The sequence below is a fragment of the Pempheris klunzingeri genome, chromosome 16 (genome assembly GCF_042242105.1).
Source record: "Pempheris klunzingeri isolate RE-2024b chromosome 16, fPemKlu1.hap1, whole genome shotgun sequence".
Lineage (NCBI taxonomy): Eukaryota > Metazoa > Chordata > Actinopteri > Acropomatiformes > Pempheridae > Pempheris > Pempheris klunzingeri.
The window spans coordinates 17054199-17078813 of record NC_092027.1 but is presented as its reverse complement, the minus strand read 5'-3'; the positions used below and the strand labels follow the sequence as shown (position 1 = coordinate 17078813).

Here is a 24615-nt window from a genome sequence, read left to right as displayed (position 1 = left end):
CCTCTCTTTTAACCTGCTGCTTGGTATTTGCATTGCAAATTCCTACAGGCAGAGAGGGGGGGACAAAGAAACCAGGAGAGAAAATGGAAATTGTCTCCTCTTTGACCTCTACTTTGCATTTTTGATGGATGGTGGTTATGTCTGCACTGCAAAGAGTTGCAGTCAGTGATTTTTTTGAGTTTTTCCTTGAGTTTTGGGAATATTTAATACCTTAAACCATGGCTAAATAAAGGAGACTGGAGAAAATGTGTACATAAAATAGTGCTTATTAACAGTAACGACTACCCAGAAATATATATAGGTGATACACACAAAGCATTTTTTATGTTAACATATATAATGAGTACTGTTTATCATCCATATTGTATTTTTACCAAGTGATTCCAAACCAAACAAATTCTTCAGACTGTGCTTGGTACCTGGAGGCAAACACTACTGTGCTGAGAGTGGTTCAGGGGTCAGCTGCGGTGCTGTGGCCTTCTGGGATATTGGCTGGTAGATGTCCACTCTCAACTGCCCCACGAATGCCAAACAGAGGAGTCCTGCCCACTCAAACAGATGAACAAGTCGTGAGTAAGTCTGTGCATTGTTGGAAGGTGTAATGTTGAATCTGGCCTCCAGCTATGAAATGATATCACAAACAATGGAATAATTACTTACTTAGCCAAGCTGATGGAAAGGTGACCAGCTGCCCCTGTAGTCATTCATCCTTCTCATCCGGTTGGGAGTAAACACATCTTCTCTGTCGTCAAGGAAATCCTGGATGTTGAATGTCAATGAAGTAATAGAACAAAGTGACTGAGATAGATAATCACTAATTAAAGAGAAAGTGGTGCAAAGGTTTGATGGAGACTTTTTTGATATTCATAATGACCTTACCTGTTCGTTACAGACTAAAAACAGATAATAATCTCTCAACTATTAAACAAGTAGAATTCAAATTTGCAGAGCACTTTTGTTAATATCATGGACTGTTAATGTACCTCTGATATCGACATCTACAACCATCAGAGTGAGAGTGTGTGTGTGTGAAAGAGAGTTAGGTTAGAAAATGCTTTGGCTTGAAGCACCAACATAAATATACATGTACATTACTTTTAAACTAAATTATTATATATAATAATATATATAAAGAAGCCAGGAATAAATGTAAAAAAAAAAAAACCCAAACTTCTTAATGTTTTTCCAATCCTGCATCAAACAGGGCTGTCAGTCAGACACACCAATCAGAGTGTGTGTCATCAGCCCACCTTTGGTACTCAAAAGGACCCGGCCAGTTTGAGGAAGGAACCGAGGCCTGAAGCTGAAGGGGTTCACTCCTCCTGACATTCCTCACAAATTCACCTCTGACTCTCAGCTCTTACCTGCTCCATGTAGCATCCTCCCTGCTCTTCTCTGTGAAGGAGTCGAGGCCTGAGGTGGAGGGATCGGTCTCTTCAGACCTTCAGAGAAACGGAGAGTGGACCCTCCACAGGCGGCTCCACTTGCTGCCAGTGAGAGCAGGACAAGTGTGAATAAATAAAATATAATGTGAATGCATAAAACACATTTAAAAAAGTCTGACCTATTCCTCATTTTCCCGCAATAATCCAGTGATCCTATAGTATCCAATGTGATATATGCACAGCCTCATTCTGTTTCCATGACATTTACTGAGACAGAAACAGATATGTTTTCTCATATAAATAAATATATTTGGCTGTTTATACTTGTATGTGTTCTTTTCAGTGATGCATTTTTTCTTCCCTTGTGAGTTATAATTACATGTTGATGTGCTGCTGTGATCTTCCATTGCCTCTACTGACACACACACACACACACACACACACACAAGCATGGTCACTGTAGACCATCACGTCCCCCTGACCGTCTCTAAATGACAACAGGCCCACTGACAAGATGAGCGCATACGGTGTTTGACCTCATTAGAGTCGAGTTTTTGCATGTCCCTGAGACAACCCACATGGTCCAAGGTAAAAACATGGCCGAGCATTGCAACGATAATGAGACAACTTCAGCTTTGAAGTTACACCTCACACATTATTACAGTTAAGTTACTGAGTATGTGTTGATGCCTTGTTCAAGTCCTGACGTTTAGTTTTATATTTACAAATTTTATATGACCCCCCTAGTGTGGGTCTGTGAGCTGCTTATATTCAAATGGAGGAAGCTGTCCACACTGTGGGAAATGCTGTCTATGTGGACCTGGTCACTCCTACATTCATAACAGCCTACAGCCAGCCTGTCATCACTGATAAACCTGGTTGTTATCACTGATTAACAGCACTTTTCCACCATTTTCCCCTTAACATTAACCTTAATTTTCAGTGTCAAAAATGCTTTATAAACATTTCCTTTTGAATATACATACTGCTGAAAGGTAGGCATATTGTGAAAACACACATTAACCTTTTTAACCAACAAACCCACTTAACCCAGTTCTAACGCGATACCTGAAAGCAAATAAGCTATTTTTTTTTTTGCTATTTGTCTTTCACTGCTTTGATTTAAGTGGATGAGTCAGAAAACGGTCATCACATGTATTTCCAGGGACCAATCAGCGCTTGGCAACATTTGAATCAAAAACTGAAGGTGTGTGTTTGCTTATATTGTCAGGCCACTGTCATCAAACCACACTGACACAATCCTGGTGAAACACATTAGGGGAGTTCTTGATGGTTAAACTACTCATAAATAACTATAAGTCTGATTGTTGCTAATTTAGTCATAAATATTTAACATAATAACAAAATACTTAAGAACTGAAACCAAAATTTCAGTGACTTCACGACAAATTTGAAGTTTTCAGGGACTTAAAGACAAATTTGATTCAGAGTTAACTGACTGAAAGACTCCTTTTCCCCTCCCGGTGCTTTAAACATTCAATAGAGTCAGAAAACCAACACAAAAGAAAGACAAAGGAGACACAGCACCCCTCATTTAACTCGCTAAAATAGCTTTATAATAATCATATTAATAGTAATAATATTAGCCATTAGAAAATGTTTTGACAACGTTGACAGTGTTACATTCTGTGTTGGGGTAAACCACGTCACAGTGTGCCATCTCTCTGGGCTTCAGCGCTATCAGATCCATAAAACATACCAGGTCAATAAATAAATTTGTATGTACAAAATGAGAACCACAACACAACTAACAGAATCATGATTTAAACGTCTCTGTGCAGCGCCCTCCACTTGCCGGCCAGCACGCGCTCACACCGCATCTCCCCCGTCACTGTGGCGTCCTCCTGCATCTCCTGCATCCACCGGGTGGCATTAATGAAACAAAGTTCATGTCTTATGGCATCGCTATTGCTATATGCTCCAGTCAATTCTTTTTATAGGAGAAGAAACAAAGCATTGAATGTTTGTATGTACAATATGCTGTCTTGGCACTGAATCAAACGTATAAAACAAGAGAACTCAAGAATGAAGCTGAGCTCAAAGACAGAAAAGCTCGCTGTATCAAACCCGTCTGATTAAAAATGATGGTGTTTAGTGAGAAATGCAAGAAAGAGATGAAAGAGGAGGAGAGAGTAGAGAACGAGGGGCTATTTAGTTTTTGCTACATTATAGAGTAGAATACAGAGAGCGGAGAGTCTGCGTCAGCTTCATGTCCATGTTGGTTTCCTTGTCTTGCAGAACTAGGAGCTCAGGGTGGAATAAATTGCACAGAGGCGAAAGAAGATGTTTGGATCTTCCATTCAGTCCATCTGTGCAACGCTTACTTTCCTCTTTTGATGATCTCTCACTCCCCATTGGAGTGTCCATCATTGATCCCAGAGAAAAATGTCTTCCCAGAGTTATTGTCAGTTTGCTTTTCCTCTACTCCATCTCCTCGGTAGCAGCGATTTAAGACTTGTCATCGTAGATTAAACCAGTTCTTTTGTTATTGTACACAAGACTCGCCCTTGAATACTGAACAATGTTTACCCATAGCTATAATCGACAACACCATTTCTAATAAATGAGAGCGATGGCAATAATTAATCCTTTAATGACAATAATCAGACTAATAATAATCATATTGTAATAACAATATATGTAATATTCAGAAGAGCAATGTCCATTGGCAACAGGTATTTACATTTTTGTAAACGTGAGGGTGGCAGGGTATTATTTTTTTGTTAATTACACAGTAATTGCTCACTTGTCTCTGACCCACATGGTTACCTGTGTGTGGACTGTAAAGCATCATTACAGTGCAAATACGCACACGCACACACACACACACACACACACACACATGCACACACACATGCACACACACACAATTACACCTCTGTGCTAAAGGCACATTGGAGTTTCAGTTAAACCTCCTCTAAGGTTTGAGCTGCTCTGGAGGCAGAGGGAAGTAAACAGAAACATGGTTTTAAGGAAGTTTGAAACTGTATATAATATAAATAGGTATTAAAGATAAAATCCGTAAGGTTTTAATGAAATCAGGCATTTTTTTCAGCTATAGCCATTTGATACATTTATATTCTGAAATTGCTTTCAGTGTTAGTGGCCATCACTCCCCCTGTGGATTTAAACTGCCTACCTATGCACAAGAGATTTGCAGGAAATGATGGATATATATATATATAATCCAGTGATGTTTTATCTCACTGACACCGGCCTCACTGCAAATGCTAACAGAAGATTTCCTACTGATGCTGGTTAAAAGCAGATCTATTTGAACCCTATTTGAAATTTTGCTGGGAGTACTGGAACAAAGAGAAGCAGGTCAAAAGAAGAAGAGCGAGAGACTCAAAGGTCCCATGTCTCAACGAGACTCACTCATGTATTACAACTTGATTGTTGTAATACATTTCCTTACAGGTCTCTGCTAAGAATAATCAGACAGCTGCAGCTTATTGAGAACACCGCTGCCCAAATCCTCCCTAAAACTAAGAAATCTGAGCACATCACTCCAGGTCTCAGAGCCTGGCACTGGCTTCACATACATCAAAGAAATGTGTCTAATTTATTATAGACTGAATGAAGCACTGAATGTTTTAGGGCCCAAATCCATCTCCGATGCTCTGTATCCAAAGCTGGGAACCTGTCCCTTCATATGGTTTGCTCACTGTGCCCAGGGTCAATACCAAACATGCAGAAGCAGCTTTCAGTTATGAAGCACTTTGAGTTGTTTAAGCTGTTTAAATAAACTTTTCTTGCCTTCCTTCGTAGCTCTAGTTACTGGTACGTTCCCTTTTCCCACTGACGTTTAACCCAACAAGTGACTTTGCTTTTTCCTCCAGAGCAGCTCTGCCTCTCAGAAATGTCTGTGTAACTAAAACTCAAATCTGCTGCTACAGCATCCCTCCTGCAGATGTACAGTACACAGCACACACACACACACACACACACACACACACACATTGGCTACAATTGAGCTCTTGCCTCAACCACCGTTTCTTTCACTGCCGCTCTCCAGTCTCAGAAAATGGCTACTAGAGAATCTGACCTCAAGCGATTTCCCCTTTCATTCAGAGAATATTATGGACAACATTCCTGCGGGACTGATCTGGTCCTGTATTCTCAGGGTCCGTCGGTTGTGTGGTGTTAGAGAATCCCCTGAGGACAGAGGCCTGGGTCGGGGTTGGAGACACTGCTGCTAGAAACTGAGGTACTTGGAGTTGACTTGTCTGTCTGTCTGTCCATGAGGGGTTTTTGCAACTCTAGAAAGAGATGAGACTGTTCATAAAGTAGTCCGTTCGGTGCGGAGGCGAGTGCTTGGATCATGTTTGTACAACTATACACCCAGGTGCTATTTTTAGCTGAGGCTCCTGTATTTATACTGTGAAGATATCGGACAGATGCACGGGGAAAATAGTGAACACAAAAATATGGAAATCACACCACCAAAAATGTGTTTGCAATGGACCTGTTTCAAGGCAAGGTGGCTGGCTAACACCTCAACTTGTGATCAAAAGTATAGAGGAGAGAGTCAGCGAGTATTGAAGAAGTAGTAGTTGCTACGGTGGATAAATATCCAACAAAGCCTCTTTGATTCCTCGTGTCCCTCAAGGCCGACTCGTAACGGAAGGACCTTGCCATGCCTCTGTGTGTAGGTTTGAGGATGCGAGAGTGGAGTCAAGAGGCCTTCACAGTGGAGTAACAGTAGAAAAGCAGGTCTTTGTGCTTTGTTTGGTGAGGGCTGTGTCAAACACCACTGAGATGTCGTCAAGTTTGAGGGAAACAGAGGAGAGGGATGAGGGGATAAAAAGGCTGCTCCGCTGCCCTCACTGCTGCAGATTAATTAAACATGACGTCTGGTTCTCAGCCCTTTTTTCATCGCCGGGGCAGCTTGTTTCACTTGGAGGTCGTAAAATTGATCTGTTGAGATTCAAATCAAAACACCGATTGCTGTTTCAAGGTTACCAGTATCACTGTCCTCCAAGGGATATAATCTTCATACAAAGACATGACTCATTGAAATAACTGCGCTGTAAAATCTTGTCAATTTTTTTTTTTTTTTTCAAATCACAAAAAAGCTACAAAAATTTGCTTTCTTTTTATCAGTCAAAAATCGGAAATTATGCTAAATTTCTCAGAGGAGGTTGACATAAAACATGCAGTATTAACATCAACAAAATCTGCCAGTCTTATGTGTGTATTGCAAGTGAGAGTGAGGGAGACAAAGGACGGCATGTCAGTACAATAAAAACATTTTCTGCCACAATATTCTCTGTAGATTCTATACTTTTCTATTTACATATATTTCTCTATATATATATGTATATATATATCTATATATATACTGTAAACTGTGTTCAAAGGAAACCTCCACATATAGCTGGTTAGGCACATGTAGTTGGTTCTAAAGAGGAAATACAGGGAAGAGATACAGCAGTATATGTTGTTAGAACCACAGACAGATATACAGTAGGCCTAAGGAGGATCATACTTGGCAATTAACACTCTTGCCAGTTATACCCTGTGAACCTGACCCAGCACTAACAAACTGAAGATAATAACCATTTGAGATTATTTTTCACACGTACTGAGTCTGGATATGCCACACAGCTGTAGTATCACACAATGCTATAATCTATCATAATAATACTGTAGTATTTCACATTTGATATATGATTTTTTGTACATATACTGTACTCAATAGTCTCTACTAATCTAGAAATGTACATTACATTATAAAATATACATCTCCCATTAAAATATCCCATTTTGCCAACACATTCCATCCAAATGTTAGAAAAGAAAAACACGTCATGCTAAAATCTTCATATATTTTGTGTTTTTTTGTCTGAAATGGCTGATTTGATCTTCTTAGTATTCACTGGGCTTCATCATCACACGTCCCTTATGACACACCACAGCCCTTCATATCCACACTACACACACACAAACACACACACACACACAAGCCTGTATGCACCGTCCATACAAAATACTTCTATTAGAAATATCTGCTCTGACATAAATGTGTGAATGAGATCGCTTCAAAGCTTTTAAAATCATGCTACACTTTGTCCAGTGGAAACAGCCGATAGTGTGATTTCAAGAGGTAAATAAAGACAAGGGGAAAGGAACACATGGTGCAGTAAACATACAGTATGATTCCATTCATATCAAGTGTTACTTAATATCAGTAAAAATACCAAACGCTATCAAGTTGCTTCTTTTCTATCATGTCATGACTAATTTGTTTCCTCTCTTTGATGACTCTTTGGAGTGGGTTTGGAGGGAGCTACATTGAATTTGACCTATTTTGTTGTCTTTCTATCAGAGAAATCATTCCTCCTTTGAGAAGATTGTACTCCAAGTTAGGCGAGAGGATTCAGCTGAAGACTTTTGCAGCTCTCCCCCTTTTACTTTGAGATCCGCTGCTCTATCTCCTAAATTATGCATACGTAACATGAAGAAGTCCTCTCTGAATATTCGAGACAGGAGAAGAGAAAACACTCTCCGGGTCGAGGGAAAGAACTGAAAAAAAAAAAAATGAATTAAGAAACTGATCTTCTTTCATGGCTGTTTCATCAGGGCGTCTGTTAATTCCTGGCTGAGGTGGGAAAAAAAACGCTCTACAGACCACTGTTGTTGGTTTGGGTCCTCATTTGACCACTTGGTGGTGCTATAGTCTCACAGTGAAATGGGGGCCTTCTCAGTAAAGTCCTGAAAAGCCACCAAAATATATTCCCCTAAAAATTCCCAGCAACCCCACCCCTGAACACTTGAAACTTCAGAGAGACTACATAAAAAGCAAACGGTTCTGTTTTTTTTGACTGCGATGCTCTCTAGCTGTCAAGGCTGTGATGCTACGCCGCAAAAGCTCCTTTTGGCAAACATGACTGTGCACACTATGTACAAATAGCACTTGCACATTCAAACAGCCTCACTGCTGAATGTTGAGAGTAGTGGATGGATACGTGGGACTTGGGGAATGAAAGAAAGAGGCAGAAAATAGTCTCGTCTTCTTCGACTGGGCCCCTGGGTAGACAGATGGCACCTGGGTGCACCTGAGCCAGCTGTAGTGGACCGACTATGCCTGGAAAATGTTCTTTGGGGATTTCCGACCATCTGACTTTAAGGGCATTTAAACTGATGGTGATAAATGAATCCATGTTTATTCATCCATACTGGTAGCATCAGTGAAGAGTGTGGATACATATTTGTTGATTCGGTTGCAAATGGCATTCAGGTGATGGCAACAGGGGGATCCATTGGGAGATTCTGCCATCTCCTCACACAGAGGTTTTGTGCCTGATAAGCCCTTTATTTTCAGTGATGGAGAAGTGCTAGATGAACACGCACAGGCATGCTACTACTGCGTGGACCTTTACTGACTATTATTATAAAAATTGGCTGCTTCTTGTTGTTGTCAGCCAAAGAGAAACTCAGAATGTTCCTAAAAAAAGCTCAAAAAACTCATATCTGCTAGCTACCATTTCAGGTCTAGGCCTCTGTGTCAGTAAAATGTCCAAATTTCAAGACACTAAAATGGCTGTCATTGCTTGTTTAATGAGCATGAGAAGTGAATTTGCAGTTGTGGTAAATGAAGTGATGGAAATGCCGAAGGGAGGGTAGCGGATAAACAGCAACGACCCGCAGAAGATCCAAAACTGGGCTCAGAAAATGACTGAGATTTGGTCAGCTTCGCAGGGGTGAGGGTGCGTGAGGAGGTGGGTGGGAGACACCTCAGTCTTGTGTTCAGAGTCGAGTCTGGGCTTCGGGGATGTAGATCTCGATGCTGTCGGCACTCTCTGTGGCCGAGTTCTGCCTGAAGGAGGCAGTGCGCTTGGTCTGCAGCAGCCTCCTCCTCGCTTCTGTCCTCTGCCGGTCCCCGAGGTCCAGGGACTTCTCCCTGATAGGTAGGGTGTGTCCTCCTATGCGAGGCACCACCAGGCCCCCCGACCCACCTCCGGCGCCCCCATCGGCGCTGCTATCGGCCCTTAGGCTGCCACTCACCCCGCCTGCAGGCTTCTTTGGTAAGGGAGGAGGAAGCTTCTTATCCTCCTAGCCCGGCAATGGTGAGACGTAGATATAAGATGAGAAATGATAGTGGTTTATTGGGTCGGGCAGAGAACAAAATGGATTCGTATCGTTGCACGAGAGGGATCCCATGCCAAAAAGAAAAAGTGGAGATATTGGGAGAAAGAAAAAGAACGACAAACCAAAGAGAGAAAAAAAAATGTAAGTGAGGAAGAAACATGGACCGAGACATTATGACAGACAAATAAATAAAAAGGACAAAAAAGTCAAAAAACGTATCTCAGCATGCATTGGCATCGGATGACATAAAAGGAAATGAAATGAGAGAAGAAAAGGAGATTATGGAAAAAGAAAAAGAAGAAAAGAGAAACAATTGTTAGTTTGTTATTAAGAATAATGTTGATCAGTGAGAAGCTTAACCTTTATAGACAACAGTGTAACAGACAAGTGCTTTCTTCTGTCTGACCAGCTGCAATAAAGGCAAAAATGCTAATATGCATTTCGATTTCTAGCGGTGTAAGACTCCCCCGACTTGTGGGCAGCTCAGCTCAGTTCCTCTTGCTGTTCTGTATTTTCACAGCCTGCAAAGGCTTGGAGGGCACGACCATCTGTGCTACTCTTCTGCACACTGCCATCTTAGCTCTGGGGGAGTGCTGTAGGGAAACCAGGGCTGTTTGGACCCCTGGCGCTCTCACCTTCTTTTCAGGTGGGCGCCTCCAGTTAGAGTCCTTGAGCCTCTGGAGGTCCTGAAACTTGACCCTGACGTCCTCTATGTTGAGCTGGAGCAGGTCCCAGAAGCCTGCCAGGTCCTGAGAGGTGGGCTGGGGGTACGCTGATGGGTCCTGGGTGGGCACAGGGACGGGACATGACATGTAAAGGGTGATATACACAAGGATTTGTGAGAGAGAAAGGCAATAAAATGACCAATTTCTGCAGTAGCGTTTTATAGCCAAGCTAATTTTGCCTTTAGCGGCAGTAAATCTCAGTGAAACCATGCACCGTATGTAATGTGTGTTGTCATGATTTTGCACGCAATCATAAATACTAACCACACTTTGTTGGCAGAGGCGGAAGAACTGCTGGACTTTCTGAGACATGAGCATCTGGGCACTGCCAACTGCATTTCGAATCAGCTCAAGAACTAAAGAGGAAACAACACGAGTAGTTTTAGAAATCACAGAATTATTCATTGTTGATCTTTATCTCTCGTCCTTTTGATCCTCCTCCCAAACTCACTCTCCTCTGGCAGTTCGTTCTCCTCTGCCTCTCTCTCCATGTTCTGGCACCAGCCCTCCATCCTCTCCACCTCTGTCTGCAGGAGGCGTAGGAAGAACTCTCCGTCTCTCATGCAGGGCGAGGCTCGGCCCGAGTCGGGAAGGCTCCGGGGGCCTTCCAGGGACGGCGTGCCCGCCCAAGCTCTCTCCGAGGTGATGGGCAGAGGGGAGTGGGAACGTGGAGGCAAGTGTGGGTGCTGGTGGGGCCGTGGGTCTGCTGGGCAGGGCTCAGTGGTATAGCCACTCTGAATAAAGTCCTGCGATTACACAAGAACAACTGCTGAACACATGGTATTGTGACCATTGAGAACAGGTACAACTCATCTTCAGTCCTCATATCTTTCTCAATTAATGTGACCATAAGACATTCTAACACCCACATCCACATGAACACGAGGGCACTGGATTCCTCACTGAGGAATTACAAGATAAAGTATTATTCAGCCAGTGTGATCGCAATTTGGAGTTTCTAGTTTGAGACTTACTTAACAAAAAACACACAATGTTTGTCAGCCAAGTGTAAGGGAATAATATTGGCTTTCCAAGAATAAAAGGAGAAGGTTGATGCCACTCGCATGCCTGCATGAAGCTACAACAAGTAGCATTAGCTTAGCTGAGTCTGGCTCGGTCCAAAGGTAACAAAATCTGGCTGCCAGCATCTCTAAAAATCAACACCTTATGTTAGTGTGTAACAATGACAATGACAGTCTTTGTGCTAAGCTAAGCTGTTTGTCTCCTGGCAGTATGAGAGAGGTATCCATCTTCTCCTCTCTCGGCAAAATGAAAAATGTCAAACTATTCCTTTAAAGGCACCAAGTTTTTGGCCTTTTTCTCAGTCTGTATCTCATGCACGTGCAAGATAGTACACATGTAAACACATAAGCATGTGGTCGATGCCAAGGTTCATGCTGTTCTACCGGTTGGCAGCAGCAGCATGGTAGAAATCATACCTGCCAGGGCAACAAAGAAAAAGGCTTCTAACTATCAAACATGAATGTAAACAATGCTGATTCCAAAATATCCCCCCAAAAAATCTTTGGAAATGTTCTACAAGGGAAAAAAAATGCATTTTTGCACCTACGACAGGTTTCAAGCATCACACAGCATGTTTTGGTGAAAACACTGAATGTAGTTGCAAAGAACACCATCTTCAATCGGGGAGGACTCGGGGGGGTTTGCCTATGACTGCAGACCAACCTCTCTGTAGGCCCATTGTCCTTGCGTGTGGACGGTGCGGTGGCACTCCGTGTACTGGCTAGCTGACTCTGGCTCTGACGAGTGCCTTTGGAAGGAGCAGCCGAACTGGAGGCTCTTATCCTGCGTCGGCACGGCGATGCTGAGCCCAGGGAAGCCCTCTGGGTCCAGGTCGGCCTGCACGCTCGCCGTCACGCTGTTGGAGCGCTTGAAACGAGCCCTCCTGCAACACAGGGAGTCAGAGCAGGCCCGGAGCCATCCAGTCACACAGAGCACCACATGCAAAAGCCTTCCTCAAATCACTTTTCCTTCTCTAATAATTGCGCATTCCTACTGGAGCAGGAGTAGTCATGGTGTCACTGAAGTCACTACTATCTCGGCGGTTGTGATAAGCCCTGCTAAATCCTCTGACATATGACGCACCACTGTGTGCAAATGTCACGTCAATGGACTCAGTGATGAGTGTTTACTCCATTACAAGTTTATACCCCAACTCCCCCCGTCAGAGGTGTGAGCGGTGACTCAGATATCCGTTCTCGCGTCCCTGTTTTCTCCCCTGCCATCCATGATGACTGCAGGTGTTGGGGGACATTGCTCACAGGTACATGATCACATACTGCTCGGAGTTTGGGGAGCACGTGTTGTTGTGCGTGCTCGCATGCATGCGGGTGAGTCTGACCGGTAGGCAAAGCTGGATATAATTAGGAGAGGGCCTGCATCACGTGTGAAAGTCATGTCAAGTGTATGATTTGCAGTTGTCATGGTTACAGTCGGAAAACACACGACATTCTTGGAACAAAGTGTTACCGAGTTCAAGCTGTGATGTCTGATGAAATGTTAAATGAAATAATAGGATCTAGCCTAGAAATCAACCATAGGTGGCTGCACTGTTGGGCGCCTAGGAGACAAAGGATTTTTCACATAATATATTAAAATTATTCACATAAATCACTTTGCAAAGACCAAAAGTCTCTTGATGAAGCCACATGTTTTGGGGCAAAGATAAATTAGCAAATAAACAAACACAATTCTTAGTTTGCAAGTTTGAGCTCATAATTAAGGGAAGTTAAATGTCACGCCAAATAAACACTCTTCAAGTTGAGAAAAGATTTCTAAGATAAACACTTTTTCCCTGCTCTGAAGTTGTGTTTCCACTACCTTTTGTCATCTTCCACTTGGACTCCTATAGAGTGGACCTCTGTAAGAGCTTTGCCCTCTGCGTCTGAATCCGACAGAGTCTCTGAGCTGTCCACCTGGAGCAGAGGAAAGACACAAAGCACCACGGTAAGGCCACAGAGGTTGAGGCTGAAAGACACGCCGTTCATTTTGGGGGTTTAGATGAGAAAATTGATCCAGCTCTCAAATCTGTGCATGCAATAAGAGGCCTCGGTTAGTAGCCAGTTAGCTTAGCTTAGCATAAAGACTGGAAATAGGGGGAAACAGTTAGCCTTGAAGTTAACACGCAGACATGAGTGGCATCAATTTTCTCAATTGTATACTTATTAGGGCTGGGATGATTAGTCAACTGTTTAATTGACAGAAAAAATTGTAGTCATTCCCTTTGCCATTAAATTTGATCATTTAAGTCATTTGCCAATTTGCTGCTTTTTTCTGTGTTCTGTTTCTGACAGTGGGCTGCTGGTCACACCAACTGATTAATTTGAAAACTTGTGACACTTATAGACCAAAAGATTATTGATTAACTTAAACAGTAATTGAAAGACTAGTTAGTAGCTTTCAAATGTTGATAGAGTAAAATGTCCTTTCTCACTTGCACAGCTATGGATGGCCTCCACTTTCTCCCACCGCGTCCTTCGTCTTGCCCCCCAGCTTTACTCAGCACTATGCTGTTCTGAGGCAGAGAGACTGACTTCCCCAGGCTGCCACCGACCCTGCCGTCCCTCTCCCTCGCTGGCCTCGGAGGCCCCTCCAGCAGACTGTCAGCTGAGCTGCTGTGTTTGGCTCTCACCCCAACTCCCGGACCCCCTCCATAGGGCACCAACTCCCGTGAACCCCTGACCCCATCTAGGCTCTCTGCAGAGTTACTGTGCTGCCGGGAGCGACCGGGGCCCGTGGCGGTGTAGTAGCCCCCTCTGGAGGAGCGACCCGAGGGGCCATCAGAGCTGCCCAGGTCCACGGAGTTGCTGTGCAGCTTGGGGCGCCCGGGGCCCGAGCTTGAGGCCAGCTGTCCACTGTTCTGGAAGTAGGCATCCTGGGTGGATTCGGTGCTGCTCTGGGCCCGCACCGACAGCGAAGACTTGGACATGCGAGGTGGGAGTGGGGGAGGCGCACCTTTACGGTAAGGAAAGACTGAAGTGTCAGAAGAGCGGGAGAAAGGAAGACAGAGGCATAGTGGGCTGTTAAAAGTAAAATGGGTACTAGATCAACAGGGAGCAGGGGAGGGGGATACTTACAAAAGGGACAGACTGGAGGGAGAAGGTGGCAGGAAAGACAAAGAGTGAAAAGAAGGGAATTTGTTGACATAAAAGGGAGTGTAAAAAGGAGAGAAAACAATAAAATCATTAAGAAATAATACCAACAGAAGATGTGACAGACAAATTCATAAATGCAACTTAAAAGCGCTACCTTTTTTTTTTTTTTTTACCAAAAATCTGCTTTTGGTTTGAATTTCAGTGAGTGGCAGAGAGTGAAGTGGTGGAAAAGACAGACATGACAGAAGTGACAAAAGAAAACCTCGTCCCTTGAGCAAACTTTACTCTGCTTCTTATGAAGATAAAGCAATTTCCTGAGAGAAATATTAAAATGAGAAGCACAGATTCTGTCTCTTCCTCCTTGCTCACTGCTTTGTTGAAATGTACACACACACACACACACACACACACACACACACACACACACACACACACACACACACACACACACACACAGAGTTTATTTTCAGTGAATAAAGGAACAAACTTTAATGCATTTCTTTCCAAGCATCTTCATCACCAGCTGGCTCGTCACAGTTTACAAAGATCCTAACCATGAAGCTCTAAGCTCCAGTGTGGGGGCATGCATGTATATATAGGTGCATGTGTGTTTGTAGCTGATGTGTGTGACACTTCATAGAGGCTTTAATATGTATCAGGAGGGATTTGCTGCTAAGTTTAGAATTTTGACTGTACTTTAAGGCACTAGAGTGGCTCTGCAGTGTGTGCAAACCCACATAAGCAAATTAGTGCTGATGTGCTGTGTATTACGCTTGAGTAAAAGTATGATTGTAAAGCTAAAACAGTATCAGAAATAAAGACATGAAATGTACAAAAAACAGACATGTTTCAAGTAAATAATGATAGAGAGCAAGAAGGCAAAAGAGTGAGACAACACCAGGAAGAGCCCTACTGTAGACAGACAGAGAAAACACAGCTGGAGACACTGAACTCCCATCATAATCATGAGCGTTCCTGTACCTATTACTGAGCCTGAGAAACCTGCGATCACACAGGGGAGGTTGATGGGAGAGCTGAGATACAGAGATGACAGAGAGCAAAGAGTGTGCACAATAACTCAGCACATAAGCCTCTGCTTATAGCATTGCGCACATGTACACAAACAGGAAGAAAATGCTGCAGAGGAGCAGAAGGCTTGGACGATGAAAAAGTGAGATCATAGAGTCTGAAGGAATAGAGAAAAAAAAAGGTTACAAATTAAAAATGGATGCAGTCATTGCACAGCCACATGCAATGAGTGCATCCATTTGGATGGAGGGTGTGCGGATGGGTGTGTGAGCGCATAATCTCGCTTTTGTCGAGGTAAGCAGACACAAACTGTCATAAAATTCCCTCTCCCACTGGCTGTCCTACTGTGTGTCCCACCAGGTTGCCACGACATAAAAAACAACCACACATCCATCTAACACTCACACAGACACCACAGACTTTTATTTATTGGTACAGCAAACCACACACACACACACACACACACACACACACACACACACACTCACCGGCCCCGCCCTTGATGCTTCCCTGCGGGCCTGACATGGAGAAGACAGAGAGGCAGTCGTCGTCCTGGGAACAGCCAGCCTGGATGGCGCGGACGTAGCTGTGGCTGCGAGTGCGGAACACGCCTGGAAGGTCCAGAGCCTCCACGGCTTGAGACTCCACCTCCCCGAACATGGTCTCACACACTGCCTCAAACTGACGGTTCAACGTGTCTCCCAGCTGAGGGAGAGGAAACGTGAGACGGATGCTTTGCTATAGTTAAGACACATATATAAAAACATAACTCACGCAAATAAACCACGTCATTAGTTACCTGTGAGCTGGTCAGGGAGCGGGTGTAACTGCGAGAGCGGGTGTGGGTTTTGGGTGTAGTTCGGCTGTTGGGGTAGGAGTCTGTACACTGCTTACACGAGTACCTGAGACACAAATCATACACATAAGCAGCATTACTGATGGCTGTAACAATTACGACTTAATGTTAGTACTAGTGTTGGACAATAATTCAGCATTATGACTTGCTGTCTCCTCATTTCAAACTGTATCTTAATGCTTGTCATCTCTGAGTGAGCGATGACAATTCAAATGTTACTGAAATCCATCACGAAATATCTTAAAGGGGCACTCCACCAATGTTACGCAATTTAACCCCGATGATGTCACCAGGGTTATCCCGTCCCAGAGACTGCACCTTTTTAACATGTAGTTTGCATAAAAAACAAATGTGTAGAGTGTATGAGACATGGGCGTTCTAACGAAAGATGCTTTAGATTTGCATTATGGGAAGTGTAGGATCCAATGTCCAGAGCTTGACCCATGCTAGGACACAAATTTATAGAAGTGCAATACTAAAATGCTGGAGTGTCCCCTTTAACCACTTGAAAATATACACTTCTTGAAATAAAAATTCAAGATTATTTTCTAATGAAATACATTGTAATCAAAGCGGTGACCGTAAATCTAAGGTCTATCATAATCTGAATATATTTGACACTGTTTTGTCAGTATTGTCTACCCCTAGTTTGGGCCCAGGACCTTAACATTTACAAATGAAAGGATATTCAAGTCATTTATTTCAGAATGGAACCAGTTTTCTACAGAAACATTAAATGGGTGTATAGTTAGTAATATAAGTACAGCTAACTTCTCCTGTCCTTGCAAGCAACATAATAAAGGTCCACTAGTTTTTAAAAAGGCTCATTCAACATTTATACAAATACTCTTTTTGTGACTTTTGACCTTTGATCCATGCTGATAGATCGTCTGAAGGCATCCCTCTGGGCGATCAGGGTGGACTTAGGTGAAGCTTTTGGGCTGGTGTCCGAGTCAGCGCTGTCATCATCACCCATGGCCTTGATGTAGCTGCCGCTCCGCATGCGACGGCATGGAATCTCTCCTCCGCCGTCAGCAGCACCGCCGCTGTATCCACCTCCCCAGTCTTCTGAGGGGACCTGAGGCGCAACCACATTCACACAAACACAATTCACAAAGTAAGAATTTGAGGGGTAGAGAATCTGCAACTGCAGCATGTAGTGAGTAAGTGTACAGCCATGTAGAGTATATACATGGACAAAGTCAGTTTTAGTAAGATTTTCTATAAATGGGTTAAACACAAATCAAATGAGTAAAAAGTAAGTATGCATTCTTCTTCTACACCTACTGTTAAGGGAAAAGCAGTTGACAGTGTGAATAAATTAGTGTTGAGATATTGAAGATGTTTTCACTGCACTGTTGGCAGCTTCTCCCCCAATATCTGTTGAAAGTCAAAAGACTTCTCGAAACAGAAATATATTTCATCACTGAAAAATATTTCGCACCTCGAACAGAAGGACAGCGATGAATCAGACGTACTGTCATGGCACACGTGCACCTGGTGTAACGCCAACACACCAGCACAGATAGCTCAAGCATGCTCATGCACACGATGAAAGCGCACACACACACACACACACACACACACACACACACACACACACACACACACTCATGCACATGTATGCATACATGGGAGATGATCTTAAAGAAAGAGAGAAAGGGACAAAGGGACTTACAGAAAGAGAGAAACTCTGACAGCTGGAGAAACACTGATACAGAGAAGGAGAAACAGCGTAAGCCAGAAGCCGACAGATAGAGACAGACAGACAGAGAGCAAATAAATCAATACACAGAACGGCAGGTAGGGAAGCAGAGTGGACAGAGAGACAAGATGTAGGCAGACAGACAGGAAAGGTGGCAGACAGAGAGACCGACAGATATACAGGGTGACAAAACTAGAAACAGAGAAGCTGAGACTTAAGCCGGCAGAAAGCAGGAGGACGGTTGAAGAGGCGAATGAGAGTCTGATGGGAAAACAATATGAAAAAACTCCCACTCAGGAACACAGTCAGGACAAGAAACTAAGGAGGAAGACAACATACAGAGAACTGATAAAGAGCAATGAAATTAAACAAAAAAAATTACATTGACAGGTTCCCATTGTGGCTGTGCTAAAACATAAAACATATGACTGTTCAAGTTCAACTCTTTCTGGTCTGTTGGTGCTGTTTCTTTATGGCATATCCACATGAGGTGGATTATTTGTGAAATGTTGTCCTATTCCATGATTTACTTTTAGATTTAACCAAACGTCATGAATTTCCCTGCCTGCTCTAATATTCAAAGATATTCCAAAAGTCCATGTAATGTGGAGAACCTGCAATGAGAAACAGCAAGAGCGAGAGAGCCAGGCAGCTATAGAGAGAGACAAAGAAACACATCACAGGTCCAGTCTTTCCTGCTGCATTAGTTGATTTTATGTTTTGGCCATTTGATGAGGACGGCTGAAATCAAAGCATTTGACACATTATCAGCAAAAAAAAAGTTGGCGTGGAAAATGTGTTAGCAAGCAATTACACTTTCACATATCTAGCAGACAAAGAGCAACATTAGCAGTGTTTCAGAGACATCTTTCTGGCCACCCGATGAATGTAAGTCCAATATTCATGTTCTTTATATCTGTGTTTTCATCTCCATCAGCTGCTGAGAAAAATGATTCACTAGCTAGTTTTGTCTGTGTGGTTTGGTGCTGGGCAGGTAGCAGGCCAGAACACCAAAACAAGCAGCTGAAAGAAGCTAAAAAGCTCTCCAAAGCTGATGCGAGCTGCAGACTTTGGCTGTCATTTTCTGTGGGTTTGTCACAATGAACGACACCTTCACATCACACATACTCATTTGATCCACTGTTGATGTGAAAATAAAACAAGTGCAGCTTTAATTAGCATCATACCAGATGAGGATACCTCAACCTTGGACAGAAAATTCTATTATTGTGGAGTACCGCTCAGTTCGGTTTGTAAATATTTGTGTGTGTTTGCACCATTTGATCCCACGTCTGTTCCGGTATGATGAAAGCTTTAAATCTAACAGGAAGCAACAGCAGCTGCTTGTCCTGAAAGACCCTTCGTTCGTTCAGTTTTTGCAAATTCTGCAAGGTGCGCGGTCTCACGTGAGCATGTGACCGAATGAAAACACCTACACACACTGACACACACACACACACACACAGTCAAAGCCCCAGGGTTTGGCATCCAGTTGAGTGCGTGTTTTTAAGGTCATCACTTAAAAGATGATTCAGCCTAATCTCCCGATCCCCCTGGCCCTTCCACTATCTCTCTCATTTTCTCGCCCTGCTCTTTCTCTCCTCTCGCTTTGCCCCTTGGCTACCATCCCCTCCTTTATCGCTTTTCTATCCCTGAGCTTGCTTTGCTATCTCTGCATCCCTCTACCTTGCTCTTTCCCCCCTTCGATCTTTGTCTCTCTCTCTCTCTCGCTGTGTCAGTCTTCATTTCACTCTCGCTCCATATTCTCGTTTTTATCGTTCCTTATCTATCAGACACAGGCCGAGGGGAAGGGAAGGGTTTAGGGAATGGAGAGCGCTGGCTTGTGATGCCGCACATTGTGATTGGTGTTGACACCATGGGAGAAAACCTTCCACATGTCCCTTTGCTTGTGACCACGATAATTCTGACTTGTGAAGATTCACTCATTTTTGTTCCTTCAATTTTCATTTCAAGATGCTTCACTTTTTTTTTTTGGTTTTGTGTGGCAAACTTGAGCGATCTACCAGTGTGGACCTGTCACAATAAGCTTGTATATACCATACATGTCCCTGCCATTTGGTAGCAGGGAGTATGACTACTTTTTCTGTTCCTGACAGAAAAAAAAATAGTTGTGGCATACTTGAACTGATTTAAAATGTGGTGTAACTGCACTGCATGCTTTGTGTTTCTCTTCAGTCGAATCATAATGTCTTCTCTCTGCAACAAACAGGCAGCTGCTATTTGCACACAGGTGTTGAGACCCACCAATATTATTTGCACCTGGGTGTAAATAGTTAATGTGGGTATAAATAGCCAAATAGCGACCATCAGGCTATTTGCACCTGGGTGTAAATAGATATTGCAGTGGCTAAAAAAGTCACTTTGTGCCTTTAAGGCTATTATTAGAGTAACAGACCTGATGGCACTGCTGTATATGAAGGTATTTTACTTTAATCTCTCATGTTCATTTTTTTTTTTTTTCCAAAACCTTTATTTTCATGGCTAATGTCTTTGACTGCTTCCATATGGTGTGAGCAGAACAACAACACAAATTTTAAGACTTTAACAATGGGACAAGGACAGTGTCTTGAAAGTTTTTCTGGAAAAATGTTTCTCATTGTGTGAACTTTGTCAGCACAACCTTTGCATCAGGTGAGGGATCTCAACATGCGACTGGTCAAGTTTTTACAGAAGTCAGTCAAATTATTTAAAATTTAACAAGTTAAAGAGTGTGAAGATGTGAAGATGAGAGGAGCTGCAGAGTTGGGTGATGATCTGTAGGCTACCTAAGCAACCACTGATGTAGACATGCAGTCTACGGTTAGTGTAAAAAATATTTAGCCCCTTTTAAGTCAGTAGTTGAATGTATGAAATTTAGTTTGGAGCTGCTGCATTAATATGGCACCTGTGCTGCTGTTTTGTTCTGACGTCTAGTGCAGGTGAAGTAAACCCGAACAGCTCTATATCTGCAGCTCCAGGAAGCTGTGTGCTCTGAAGCCATGGATCACTCTGGCTGACTTCAGCACATCAATGCGCAGCACAAAATTTACTCAACACGCCATCTCCCCTCTTCTCATGAAACCGCAAGTGACGCCTGGGGATATGAGAAAAGCTGCAGTGGGGAAGTTCATTTCGTGTCCTAAGGTGTGAATGTGATGGTAGCCTCAGGCAGAGGGGCAAATTGTGTGGGGTTTGTCCTTTGAAAACGCTAACACACAAACCCTGCTCTCTCTGTCGCTCCTATCAGCAGACCTCAGCTATGTCTAAAGGATGAGAGTTGGAAAAGCACCAGGGACTCCTGTGGCGACCCGCTGTTTCCGTAGAAACACAGCCTGCATGGCAGCTCTGCCTCAGCACAGCTGGAGGTTTGTGTATCCGTGTTTGTGTGTGTATGTGTGCGCTCTTTCAGCTGACTCTGTAGCTGCACTGTAACACTCAGTAGATTTTCATTTTAGGAAATACAAAATTAGAGAGAAGGCAAAGGGACAGTTGCATGTATTGGATTTGGAGATAGACTGTTGAGAGAGACGTTAAATAATCATTGTTCTCTGACTCACCGGCAGGTCTCTAAGGTTCTCTGATCAGGGTTTAATAGTTAAGACTTTGCTTTTGAGGTTGTAGCTCCTAAGCTTTGGAATTCTTCCACTATACTTCAGATCTGTGGGCAATTTTAAGAAGCAGCTCAAGACCCATTTGTTTGGAAATTCAGGCATTTGTGTAATTTTTCAGTTTTTGTAATTACTTCCTTTTACTGTGTCACCGTGTTTCCTGCCTGTATGTATATGTACCCTGTGAAGCACTTTGTTAAGTCTCTGCTCTTGAAAGTAGCTACATAAATAAAGATTCTTACAAACTTACTCACAGCAAAATACCAAGACAAGACAGGTGGACATTTCACTCTTCAAACCCTGGACTGCTTACTGCTCACTTTTCATGACACTTGATATGAAGAAAAAAAGTGTGCAATTCAAAATTGTTGCATTGTTGACCAGTGTGTAAAGTGGTTTTAACACAAAGCATATACCTGTATAAGAACAAACGTCATTGTCCCAGGGGTATAAGAGTCATGTTGATGGACATAATATGCCTTGACAACAAATTTACTGATAGTGTAAAATTTTCTCCATGGATTTACTCACTATTTTATGTTTTTCTTCTTTCAATTTGTTGATAAAATGTTTTGATTCTTCGGTAATGTACTGTTCTCATCATGCTTTGAGTAATGCAAACAGGAGGTGTTATGTTGTCATGTGCTGTCGTGTGTCAGTGCTCTCTGAATGTATAGTGAGAATTACTATCTAACTAACCAAGCACCATATCCCATCATGCATTGCACACAAAAAAATGGAAATAATTATTGGTGCAAAATTCTTTTGGACACTACTTTTTATCGTAATTTTGACGAATCTGCACAATGAAGTCATGCTGCAATTAGCTGTTAGTGTTTCCTGCTAGCACAGTAATCACGGATGTATACATAAGACTATGAAAATGGATGAATTCTGAAACAGCAGAAAAACTTCAGATCTGACAGTTATTTGGGATGATGTCTTAAAAATTAATGGATTCAAATGATTTGAATGGATTTAATGGACACTGGAAACTCTGCTATTACTAGAGAGAGTAACTTGCACTCCAGTTTTTTTGAATTATGATTCAAGAGAGGTTGTGAATGCTTTGATGTAAGACATGTTAACCAGAGCCTGCATGAGACTCCTTTTTCTGTGTGAGAACACAGCAAAGTGTGTTTTCTTCTTATGTTCATATGTTCTTCAGATGCACATGTCCTTTTATGTGGGAGAAAGCAGGAAACATGTAAGGTCTTCACTGGCATACTATATTCCTTCTGCACACACACAAACACACATATATGTTAGTTGACATGCAGGCGCACACACACCTGCAGGTAGTGGAAGGTCCTCTCCTTGAGCTTATTCTCCACCGGCACAAGGGCTTTTTCGTAGCCTCCTCCCCTGGAGGAAGGGTACACCTCCCTGGCCTGACTCACTGTCATAGCCGACCAGGTGCTCCTTTTCAGGGAGTGGCCGTGGTGCCCGTGGTGGCCCCCTCCTTCATTCCCAGCAAGAGCCATTGTAGTACAAGCCATGCACTCCCCAGGCCCCGGCCCACCACCACCACGCTCCTTGGGCCTCTTCATGGTGAGCTCCTGGATGGCTGCATCCAGGCTCTCGTGCCCGCTGGGATACCCCCGTCTGCCGCCGCCAACCAGGTAGCTGCTGTCGCTGTCCAGGTTGTCGTCAGAGCTCCACCAGCCTGCTGTCCTGCTGCGGTGACGTCTGCCTGACTCGTGCCGTGAGTCTCCGCTCTTGCTACGCTCTCGAGACTTGCTCCTCCTGGTAGAGCGTGATTGATGGCCTGAGTGGTGGCCTCCGCCATCCTCCCCTCCACTCCTGTGGCCTCCTCCTCTCTCGCCACGGTAGTCCCCACCTCCTCTTGTGCCATTGTACTCCCGTTTGGACGGTGCCTCCAGGGAATGGGACTTGGCAAAGAGGCGCTGCACAGAGTTGACCAGGTGACGGATACGTGAGGGGCTCTCGCTGCGCTGCTCAGCACCGCCGCTTGTGGTGCGCTGGTACTGCAGAGTGTGGAAGCCATCAGGATGAAAGGGCACCTGCTTCTCAAACTGGTCCATCAGGTTCGGGGGAATGCGGTGCATCTTCGCTGGGTGGCCCGAGGACAAGCACTCCTCGCAGGAGTCAAACGACTGGAGAGGTGGGTGCTGGCTGGGGTGTGAGCGGGGGAAGGTTCCCCCTCCAGAGTGGCTGTGGGAGTGGGAGTGGGAATGGTGCCTTTCCAGCGCCAGGGCCTCAGCCGCAACTCCAGGAGGGTAGTAGTGGCCATCACTGTGACCCTGGTAGTAGTCTCTGCCCAGGCCGTCGCACTCTTCAGGCGTGCAGTGGCAGGGGCCTCCTCCGCCACCACCAGAGGAATGCTGGGACATGCTACGGCTGACATGGTACCCTTTCACTGGCGCCGGGGCGTGGTGGGCCGTCCGGGCCGAAAGGGGGCGCTGTGGGCGTGACAGGGCTGCACCAGTCTCACCTAGAGGCACAAAGAGTAACCGGTTAGGTCTATCTCGGCAGACAGGAATAAACACAATACAAATATTCACATTATCAAATAAGTGAATCTAGAGTTCAACATTTTACTGCCTCATCTCACGGAATAACTGGGAGATGATGAGTAGATGTTGGCGATCACTGCCAGTCACTCTTTGGTTACCTCAATAGCTGCTAAGATTTCAAGCTTTTTACACATGAGAACACACTTGACTTGTCCTGAGGGCTCTAACATGTGAAAACAATGATATAATCCTTTGAAAAAACGATTCTGAGTGAGCACAGTTTTTGCGCTTAATATGTCTGTGTGAGACACAAAGGTGAGAGGTTTAGTAGAGTGCAGTTCATTGAATAACTTACAAGTGAATCACAACAAAAAGAAATAGACTTTGTAGATTGGTGTCCAGATTGTTTCCTCTCTTCTGTCACGTGCCTGTGACAGAAGAGAGGAAACATGTTTTCTTTTCATATTCTGATGAACACTTTTATTGATTTTGCACTTCATTTTTTACCCAACCAAAGACAAACAATGTAATTGTGAGCATTTATCCTGTGGGCTGCAATAAGCAGCCACAGACAGCTTTCTTCTTCTCATTCATCTCAAA

General features: G+C 43.6%; 1 protein-coding gene across 1 annotated transcript; it reads right to left on the bottom strand.

The window, feature by feature from the left end:
* Positions 1-9158: 9158 nt before the first annotated feature.
* Positions 9159-23913, bottom strand: dlgap3 (discs, large (Drosophila) homolog-associated protein 3). The gene is made up of 11 exons (XM_070846386.1): positions 22831-23913; positions 17092-17303; positions 16169-16271; positions 15858-16074; positions 13680-14218; positions 13067-13161; positions 11912-12131; positions 10677-10971; positions 10490-10581; positions 10136-10282; positions 9159-9464 (listed from the first exon to the last, which is right to left on the bottom strand). Exons 1-11 carry the CDS (start codon positions 23890-23892, stop codon positions 9159-9161), a joined length of 3288 nt encoding a protein of 1095 aa, XP_070702487.1. The 5' UTR covers positions 23893-23913.
* Positions 23914-24615: the final 702 nt, after the last annotated feature.